The following is a 10,459-nucleotide window of genomic DNA, read 5'->3' as shown; positions in this document are numbered from 1 at the left end:
GACGGGGATGGGGAAATCAGTGAAATTGAGACCCTGGGCAACGAGGGGCAGAAAGTTCTAGAAGAGTTCCTGAGAAGCAGTTGTTCCCCTGGCTGGGTACACATGGCTTTCCTTTGGGGGCAGGGGCAGAGCCAGGGGACAGTGGGGAGGACATGGACCGTGGTTGTTTGGTGTCCAGTGCGGGCCGTCTTTGACCCTGGCGGTGCTCTGCTTTAAACTGGGGGGCCTCAGGGCTGCCGGGGCACCCACACAGGGGGGGGCCCTGGGTTGGAGAGGCGGCTTGGCGGGGGTGGAAGGAGGCGCTGACACACGAGTGTTAACCAGGACATTTATGCCCCCCGGGGCTCCTGCACAGTGCTGGAAGGATCCGCGCACACGTGTGCTCTGGCTAGGGCAGGCGGCAGCAGGTGGGCTCCGGGGAACGCGGGCGGTCGTCCGGGTGAGCCCCGGGCCCAGCAGCCTCCGTGCAAAGGCTCCTGTCTGCAGGTGACTCCGGGCGGCTACTCCAGGGCTGTGGGAGGAGGGGTGGTGGGGAGAGCGGGTGTCAGCGGGTGGAGGGCCTGCCCCCCCATCCCCACCCCTGCTCCCGGTGCCCGCCCACTCCGCTCAGCCGTGCCACGGTCAGGTGCAGGAGGTGGCGCTGGTCCGGAGAGCGAGGGAGGGAGGCTACTGTGAGGAGAGAGACGGGAAAGGAGGAATTGGGGCCCCCGGATGGTCCCTGCGTGCCCCCGCCCTCAGCTGCCCCGGAAACCCGGGAATCGGTTGGGGTGGCAGAGGATTGTCCAGGGAGCCTAGCGTCAGGTCCCCAAAGTGTCAGTCGTGAGAGAGGGATAGCCACCCTGTGCCCAGGGGCGTTGCTTCTGAGAGTACCCTGTCTGATGGGGAGCCATGGGCCTTATTTCTGAGAGCTCTTCTGGGAGAAGACACAGTCCCTAATTCTGGGAGCTCCCAGTCTGATGGAGGAGACATGGTCCCTAGTTCTGGGAGCTCCCAGGCTGATGGAGGAGACACAGTCCCTAATTCTGGGAGCTCCCAGTCTGATGGAGGAGATGTGATCCCTAATTCTGGGAGCTCCCAGTCTGATGGAGGAAACATGGTCTTTAATTCTGGGAGCTCCCAGGCTGATGGAGGAGACAAGGTCCTTAATTCTAGGAGCTCCCAGTCTGATGGAGGAGACATGGTCCCTAGTTCTGGGAGCTCCCAGTCTGATGGAGGAGACATGGTCCCTAGTTCTGGGAGCTCCCAGTTTGATGGAGGAGACATGGTCCCTAGTTCTGGGAGCTCCCAGTCTGATGGAGGAGACATGGTCCCTAGTTCTGGGAGCTCCCAGGCTGATGGAGGAGACACAGTCCCTAATTCTGGGAGCTCCCAGTCTGATGGAGGAGATGTGATCCCTAATTCTGGGAGCTCCCAGTCTGATGGAGGAAACATGGTCTTTAATTCTGGGAGCTCCCAGGCTGATGGAGGAGACAAGGTCCTTAATTCTAGGAGCTCCCAGTCTGATGGAGGAGACATGGTCCCTAGTTCTGGGAGCTCCCAGTCTGATGGAGGAGACATGGTCCCTAGTTCTGGGAGCTCCCAGTTTGATGGAGGAGACATGGTCCCTAGTTCTGGGAGCTCCCAGTCTGATGGAGGAGACATGGTCCTTAATTCTGGGAGCTCCCAGTCTGATGGAGGAGATGTGGTCCCTAATTCTGGGAGCTCCCAGTCTGATGGAGGAGATGTGGTCCCTAATTCTGGGAGCTCCCAGTCTGATGGAGGAAACATGGTCCTTAATTCTGGGAGCTCCCAGGCTGATGGAGGAGACAAGGTCCCTAATTCTAGGAGCTCCCAGTCTGATGGAGGAGACATGGTCCCTAGTTCTGGGAGCTCCCAGTGTAATGGAGGAGACACGGTCCCTAATTCTGGAAGCTCCCAGTCTGATGGAGGAGACATGATCCCTAGTTCTGGAAGCTCCCAGTGTAATGGAAGAGACATGGTCCCTAATTTTGGGAGCTCCCAGTCTGATGGAGGAGACATGATCCCTAATTCTGGGAACTCCCAGTTTGGTGATTTTCTGCACTTGGGAATTCCCAGGATGATGGGGGAGATATTATTTTTGACTGCCGGAAACTCTGTGGACTAAGGACACACAATCCCAGTCCCTAAGAGCCTCCTCCTAATGTGGAGATTGTCCTTATTTCCATTTGAGAGAAACTCCAGAAACTCTGACAGTAGACACTCAGTCCTCACTCCTACAATGCAAAGGATAAAACAGGTCTTCATGGTCTAGGATTCCCCCGCCCCGTCTGAAGAGGGAGGCCAGATTCATGCTCACTTATCCTTCTAGTCTGGTGGGGGAGGCAGTGTGTCTTCCCGAGCTAATGTCCCCGAGGGTAGAGGAGGCAGCATCTCCTGGGTGCTAGGGTCCCCCAATCTCCAAGGGAAAGGACACCTCTCATACGAAGTCTTCAGCCTTGGAAACTCTGACAGGGCTGGGGGGCTCCTGTCTGATGGAGGAGGCCCATGCCATCCGTTTTACAGGTGCAGCCAGTGTCCATGAGGGGAGAGAGGGAGGGGGCCTAGGGAGTGTGCGGGGAGGCCAGACCCCTGGGGAGCCACACACAGAGGCCACCCCCCCTCCCCCTGCCTGCCCCCACTCACGTGCCACCTGCAGCTCCAGCTCCAGGGACTCGGTCTTGCCCTGCAGCGTGACGGTCTTGAGCGTGTAGCGCCCCGCGTCGGTGAGGTTCAGCTTCTGCACCAGCAGCGAGCAGTTGGCGAAGCCCACCTCACGGCCGGTGTGCGCGGGGCCGGCGATCCAGTTCCCCGAGGGCAGCTGGCTGAGCAGCCGGTTGGGCTCGGAGGCGGGCCCTCGGTACCAGGCGTAGACCAGCAGGTCCTTGGGGTAGCCCTGCACTGTCAGCGTCACGTCCTGGCCCTCCGTGGGCTTGCTGGGCACTGGCACGATGGTCATGGCCACGGCGGCCGCTGGGGAGAGAGGGACGGGACGCTGGGCCAGCTGGGCAGCCTCCTTCACGTCTGGGCCTGCCCCTTGGGGCCGGCTTGCCTCCCCCTGCAGGGTGCCCGCGGGAGACAGAGGAAGGAGGAGAGAGGAGAGGTGGAGGTGAGTTTTGTGTCCCAGCCATGTGGCGTGTGGAGGCAGCGTGGTGCCGGCTTCATCCTCCCTCTAGCCTTGCAGGCGTTAAGCAGGAAGTGTCTCCTCCATCAGATTGGGGGGCCCTGTTGCTCTTATCAGGTAGGTGGGAGTTCTGGATCCCGGAATAGGAGACCTCAGAACGTGGGGGCTGTAGTTCCCCATCAGCTGGAAAGATTCCAGAAGGCGGGGTGGGGGTGGGAAGCATGTCTCCTCCATCAGATTGGAAATTCTAGATGATTGGAATGGAAACGCCATAAATTGGGTGGGGTGTGTGTGTGTCTATCCTAGTAGAAAATTCCTAGGAAGAGGGGGAGCCTGTACTCCCCCATCAGATTAGGAGTACCCCAAAGGTGACTCCCCCAGCAAACTAGGAATTGTCAAAAAAAAAAAAAGATAAGTAAATAAAAGGACCATGTCTCCTTCAGACCATGTCTCCCCCATCAGAATGGAGACTCTCCCCCAGGGCGCTCTGTGCAGGCCCCTGCATGAGAAGACTGCTTCCCTGGGGGCTGCCAGGGCAGGGGCCACACCCCTCCTCCTCCATCAGATTTGTCTCCTCCTCCATCAGATTTGTCTCCTCCATCAGATTTGTCTCCTCCATCAGATTTGTCTCCTCCTCCATCAGATTTGTCTCCTCCTCCATCAGATTTGTCTCCTCCAGGTGGAGGAAGATCTGTCTCTCTTTCCTCTGTCTCTCCTGGTCGTCTCCCCCCTCCCATTGAGGAAGCGCCGGAGGGGTGTGTGTGTGGATACGTACATACATGCACATACATGCACATCTGCCAGCACATGCATGCAGCCCACCCACACATACATGCAGCCTGCCTACACATACATGCCCGCCTCCCACACATACATGCACACCTGCCCACATGTACAGGCACATCCATGTTCACCTGCCTGCACAGACACGCCTTGGCTGGCAGAGGCGGGGGCGGGGGGTGGGGGGGAGTTGGGGGTCTTGGGGTGTAAGGAGGAGCTGAGGCCAGGCCCAGAGGGGGGCGCCCCGGCAGACACTTACCTCTGGGGGCGGCATTTCTGCTGTGGGGGGGGAGGAGGAGCCACCCCTTGGCTGAGACCCAGCCTGTCAGGGGGAGGGGGCTGGGCGGCGGGACTGCCCTCACCGTCCCTGGGGTGCCGTGGCCACGTGGGCCGGAACCTCGGAATGTGATCCGCGGAAGGTTCAAAACCACCATCCCCCGGGGAGGAGCTGGTTCCCCTGAGGGTGGCCCGGCTCTCGGCTCTCGCAAACACCAGCTGCTTCCACCTGGCGGGGTGCTGAGGGCAGCCTCACTGCCTCCCGGGGAGGAGGCCAGTCCAGACTCAGGGCGCACAGCGGGGGGCCGTGGCCACGCTCGGTTGGCTCCAGTGAGTTCAGCTGTGGGTGGAGGGGAAGGCGGGCGGCCCGGGCAGCTGGTGACAGACTCCAGGCCAGCGTCACGCCAAGGGGCCTCCCCTGCCCCTGTCTTCTAGGTGGCATCAGGTGGCGGATCTTCCTGGAGGGATGTTTGGGCTCCTCCTGGCCCGGGACTGGAGGTTCGCTCCCTTCAGCGTTCGGGGGATGCCGCGATGCCGGGATCCAGCCCGAGCTGCCCTCGCACAGCCCGGGCTGCGGCTTTGGTGACCCGGGCCACCTGCATCTGTCCCCAGGCTGAAGACGGGCCGCCTTTGTCCCCCAGCCCGTGGCCTGGTCTCAGAGGGCAGGTGCAGGGCCAGAGGGGTAGTACAGTTCCCGGGTTTGATTTCCTGCAGCCCATATAGTCCCCTGAGCACCGCCAGGAGCAGCTCCTGGGTTCAGAGCCTGGCATTGCCCCAAAACCAAGAAAAAAATGCCAGTGCCAGGAGGGGTCAGAGTGATAGCACAGGGTGGGGGGCGCTTGCATGCAGCCCACCCCAGTTCGATCCCCGGGCCACCTTATGGCTTCCTGAGCACCACCAGGAGTGATCCCTGAGTGCAGAGCCAGGAGTCATCACCACTGAGCACCACCGGGTGTAGCCCCCAAATGAAAGGGCATTTTTGCATGTAGGAGCCTTGGATTGAACCCCAGGTCCCCCCCTCCCGCCAGAGCACCACTGGAAGTGAACCCCCCTCAGAAAAAAAAGAATTTTCAGTCATGTGTAGGAGGATCCCCCTGGGCCTCTGTGGGTGGGCGGCGGGGGCTGTCCAACCGGGGGGCTACTCACCAGACAGCTTCACCACCACCGAGGCAGACCCCGAAAGCAAGGTCTTGGGGTTCTTGGCGATGCAGGTGTAGGTGCCCTCGTGGGCGGCCGACATGCTGCTGATGTTGAGGTGGTCGAGGCCGTTCTTGAGGGCACGCCCGTTGAAGGCCCACACGTACTCGGGCTCGGGGCAGGAGCGGGACACGCAGTGCAGGGTCAGCGAGCCGTTGAAGTCCACCTTGAGCGTGCAGCCCGTGCGGGCTGTGGAGTCCTGCAGGATGGCCACGCGCTCCGGCCCGACTGCGGGGCAGCGGGAGAGAGAGAGGGCCGGGGAGGGAGGAGGGAGGGGGCCGTCGAGGTGGGCACCCCTGCCTGCTTTCCACCCGCCGGGACCCCTAGGGAGAGGGGACCGGCCCCACAGCTGCCTCTGCCTTGCTCCGGGATCGGGAGAATCCCTCTCAGAATCTCTCGGGGTGGAATCTTTTTTCTTTTTTTAAGCTTTTTCGGTCACACCCAGCGATGCTCAGGGATTACTCCTGGCTCTGCACTCAGGAACCACTCCTGGCAGTGCTCAGGGGACCCTATAGGATGCTGGAAATCGAACCCGGGTTGGCCAAGTGCAAGGCCAACGCCCTACCTGCTGTGCTATGGCTTCGGCCCCTCGGTGTGGAATCTTAAATAACAAAACAGGGGCCAGAGAGATAGCACGGTGGGGAGGGTGCTGGCCTTGCACGCTGCCCACCCAAGTTCAATCCCTGACACCCCCCAGGGTCCCCTGAGCCCCTCCAGGAGTGATTCCTGATCACAAAGCCAGGAGTCGTAAGCCCTGAGCAGTGCTGGGTGTGGCCTCAAACCTAACAATAAATAAACAGCACAACTTTATTATTATTTTTTTTTTGAGGGGGGGCCGGGCCTCACCCGGTGATGCTCAGATCTTACTCCTGGCTCTGTGCTCAGGGATCACTCCGGGTGGGGCACTGGGGGGATCCTGTGGGGTGCTGGGGATCGAGCCAGGCTGGCTGTACGCAAGGCTGCTTCTTTACCCACTGTACTCTCTGGTCTGCAACTGGATTTTTTTTTTTTGTAAGTTCATGTCAGATGGGTCATGTGCCAAACGCGTAATGAGATTTCAGGGAGACATGTGTCACCCAATCATCATGCTGATGATTGGAAAAGGTTCACCACTGAATTTTTTTTTAAGTTGGGGGTCTTCGGGTCACCTTTGACCTCATCAGTTCCAGCGGTGCCAGGGCTGGACCCCGGGGCTCCCACAGGCCACGCGTGCACCCCAGCCTGCTAAGCCATTCCCGCCCCGCCCCCCCCACCCTCCCACCCAGGGCCCCCTGAGCTGCTTCTGACGGGCCATCCTGTTAGTGAGTCAGTGCCACAGGGAGCTGGGATCTCAGCTTCTAGAAACCGGCGCCTCCGACCCTCAGACAGAAGATGAGACGGTTCCAGAACTTTCTGCTTCTCGAGTTTCCGGGATCTCTCGGATCCGGTGACTCTTAAACCGAGAATTTCCAGGGGACAGAAAAGAAGTTGCGGAGTCTGGGGACGGCTCTGGCCCGGCGGACCTTCGTGACACTTTTCCCCCGGAACCACCCTGCGGCTCTGTCCCTGGTGCGTCCCTGGGAGTACCCGAGCTTGGCTGAGAATTTTGTTTGTTTGTTTGTTTGTTTGTACCTCACCGTGGTGGGGGGGACCGGGCCTCTCACACGCAAATAACACTCTAGCCCCGGCCCCGTTGCTCCAGCCCCACTGGTGTGTTTTTTAAAAAGAATCTCCCCAGGCCTGAGAGATAGTACAGTAGGGAGCAAGCCTGTCTGCCTTGCATGCCGCCGACCCGGGTTCGATCCCCGGCACCCCAAAGGCTCCCCCAAACACCACCACCAGGAGTAAGTCCCAAGCAGGGCCGAGTGTGGCCCCAAACAAAAAGCATTTTCCCTCTCAGCTCCACCACTCCCTCCCTTTTAGGGCGCAGGGTGGGCGAGGGGGCAGTGCCCGCGTCTGCCGTCCTGCTTGGAGGGAAGGATTCACGACCGCGGAGAAGGGGACTTGGTTATTTATTTTTTGTTTGTTTTTTGGGCCACATCCAGTTATATTCAGGACTTACTCCTGGCTCTACACTCAGGAGTCGCTCCTGGTGGTGCTCGGGGCAGTGGGGGGGACTTTATGGGGTGCCGGGGATTGAACCCAGGTTGGGGGCGTGCAAGGCAAATGTTCTCCCTGCTGTATTATGGCTCCAGCCCTGGAGGGGGCCTTAAAAAAATTATTACTTTCTATTTTTATTTATTCTTTTTTATTTTATTTGTGGGGGCGGGGCACACCTGCTGGTGCTCAGGGATACTCTTAGCTCTGCACTCAGGGGTCACTCCTGGTGATGCTCAGGGGGACCCTCTGGGGTGCCGGGGATCGAACCCGGGTCAGCCGTGTGCAAAGCACGCACCTTCCCCACTGCACTACCCCTTCTGCTCCTGTTTGTCACTTTTCCAAACCAGGAGATTCTACTTATTTCTACTTATTCCTGCAACGCCCGGGGTCGCACCCACAGCCCCACACGTGCGAGGCTGTGCTGTGGAGCCACATTCCCGCCCGCACTCAGAGCTTTAGATGGTGGGGCTAGAAGGGGGGGAGTCCCGGGGGGCCGGGAGGTGGCGGAGACTGAACACAGCAGCAGAGCGGCTGGGACAGGCTCTGCCAGCTGGGTTCCCCCCCAACCCCCACGCCCCCATCGTCCCCCAGACACTGCCAAGCCTGGTCTGGAAGCCCAAACTCCCACAATCGGGACAGCTGCCCCCTAGCTGGCTGGCCCTCGCCTCCCTCTCCCCCGCAGGGTGCCCTCTCCGGCCTCAGTTTCCCCGAGGGGCATGCGGGACTCACAGTACACGGTCAGGTTGAGGGGCTCGCTGCGGCTGACGCTGACGGGGTTCCAGACCTCGCACTGGTAGGCGCCCGCCTCCTCCCGCCGGACGCCGTGCCGGGTGAGCACGCGGCCGTCGGGGGACAGGCCCAGGCGCAGGGCCACGGGCAGGGCCTCGCCGTTGAGGAACCAGCGGGCCTCGGCGGGGCTGGGGCTGCCGCACACCAGCCGCAGGGTGTCCCTCCGCTCCACCAGCTCCGTGCTGTTGGCCAGGACCACGGGCGGCGCCAGGATCTCTGTGGGGCAAGAGACGGGGAGGGGGCCGGGCACTGCCTGCTCCCGGGACCTCCCCCTCTCGGGGCCAGGGCTGCATCCTGGCATTACCCTCAGAGACCACCCCCCCATCTCCCAACCCCTGGGGCAGAGGGGCAAAGAACAGATGGCTAAGAGGCGGGTGTCATCCTGGAGGCCAGCCTGGAGGAGGTGAGCATTTCAAGAGTTATTTCAGATTTATTTTCTCTCCTTGGACGGTTTTGATTCAAATTTCAAAATTGAGGGTGGGTGGGTGCGGTGGGATATTCCCAACTCTGTGCTCAGTCTGCTCCTGGGGCACATGAGGAATCGGGGTATCCCACATGCCAAGCATGCAGTTAGCCCAAGGCTCCTCTCTCTGGCACCCACCGGGGTCTGGGGTGGGGGTCCTGGGAGGTGTTTCTCACCATAGACCTGCAAGTGTCCGTAGCCCACCTCCGTCTGGAGCTGCCTGTTGAGCGTCTGCAGGATGTAGGTGCCCGAGTGCCCGGGCAGGACCCCGTGGACGTCCAGGCTGCCGTCGGCACGGACCACCTCTCGGCCCGTGTGGGCGGGCCCGGGCGTCTCGTCGCCGGTGCTGACGATGTAGCTGGCCACCAGGTAGGCCAGGCTGAGGGAGGGCCCCGCGTACCAGCTGTAGGCCAGCAGCTCCCCGGCCAGGCCCTGCACCGCCAGCGTCACGTTGTCGCCCTCCGCGGGCTGGGCCGGCTCAGGCGTGATGAGAATCTCCGCCCCCGCACCCAGGAAGGCGGCTGCGGGGAGGGGGTGGGGTGAGGCTGAGCAGGGCCAGCGCCCCTGTCTGTCCCTGGCACTCGGCTGGGCGTGGGGGTCTCTGTCGGGCCGGGCGGGGGAGTCTCTGGGTTCACAGACACCGTGGGGGACCCACAGATTCCCTCGACCCCCTCCCCTGGGATTTCCTGCCCGCAGAACCGCCAGACTGGCCACGTGGGGGTCCGGCCGGCTCCCCGCAGCCCTGGCCCCCAACCTCCACGGCCCTGTCATGCGGGAGAGAAACGCACCCCTGTCAGCTCACACGCGGAGCCCCGAACCCGAACCCGGAATAGCGTGGGATCACCCGGCAGGGTGGGGGACCCTCCCCAGACCCCGGGGGAGGCCGCTGGACCTGCGGCCCAGTCCTGCCCTGTGGGCCTGCCTCTTCCCCTCCCTGAACCCCGGCTTTCTCGCCTCTAAAATCAGGGTCACAAGGGGGTCTCCCTCCCTCCCCTAGCCGGCTCCTAGCACGGAAGCCTCTAGAACGTGGGGTGTTGAGGAAGGGCAGGAATGCCCATCGCCAGTGCGGGGGGCCTGGGGCTTCAGACCCATTATAGAGGCCAAGGAGGAGAAGGCGGGTGTCCCCCACCTCAGGGCGGGGGTTGGTCTCGATGTGTGCGTGGGGGAGGAGCGGGGTTCGCTCCCAGGCCCCCCGGGATCCCCCCTCTGATGCTGGGTCGGGCCCGGGTGCTGCGTCCCCCCTGCTCGTCCTGGCTCACACCGTCCCTCTCCTGAGCCCAGCCTGGTCCCTCCCTTTCCAGGGACCTTTGGGGGGCCTGAGCTTCTGGGGGGGCTCCCTCCCTGCTCACCACTCAGGAGAAGCCAGCTGCACCCGCCCGGGGCCATGCTGCGCCCCCGACCCGGTCTCGGAGATGGGGGGTGGCGGCGTCCGAGGCTCCGGGACCTCCCTGGCGGGCTCTGGGCTCCGTCTGGTGCGGGACCGGCCCGGTCTGGTGATTTGGAGCTGGGAGCCCTGGGAGATCATCTGAATCTGGAGGGATCGAGTCGCCGGGATCTGGGGCCCCGTGTGGGTGCCCGCGTGGGCGTGGCAGGCGCCGGCCAGGGGCCACGACCCGGCCCGGCCTCCTGGGGCACTGCCCGACCTCCTTTGTGCCCAACGCCCAGGTGTGATACCAGCTAAAGAACCAGGTTGTCGGGGGGTGGGGGGGAGACGAGGGGTTGGGGCAGATTTTCGGGCTGTTTCTCCCCCTGGA

At 62.1% G+C, this 10,459-nt stretch overlaps 1 protein-coding gene and 1 pseudogene across 1 annotated transcript; both read right to left on the bottom strand.

Annotated features, from left to right (window-relative positions):
- Positions 1–445: 445 nt before the first annotated feature.
- Positions 446–10,091, bottom strand: CEACAM16 (CEA cell adhesion molecule 16, tectorial membrane component). Its single transcript, XM_055146201.1, has 6 exons — positions 10,055–10,091; positions 8,882–9,226; positions 8,183–8,458; positions 5,324–5,602; positions 2,644–2,970; positions 446–511 (listed from the first exon to the last, which is right to left on the bottom strand). The coding sequence occupies exons 1-6, from the start codon at positions 10,089–10,091 to the stop codon at positions 501–503; spliced, it is 1,275 nt and encodes a 424-aa protein (XP_055002176.1). The 3' UTR covers positions 446–500.
- LOC129406917 (small nucleolar RNA U13) lies at positions 6,395–6,481 on the bottom strand (annotated as a pseudogene).
- Positions 10,092–10,459: the final 368 nt, after the last annotated feature.

The sequence above is a fragment of the Sorex araneus genome, chromosome 8 (genome assembly GCF_027595985.1).
Source record: "Sorex araneus isolate mSorAra2 chromosome 8, mSorAra2.pri, whole genome shotgun sequence".
Classification (NCBI taxonomy): Eukaryota; Metazoa; Chordata; class Mammalia; order Eulipotyphla; family Soricidae; genus Sorex; species Sorex araneus.
This window is presented reverse-complemented; position numbering and strand designations above follow the sequence as displayed.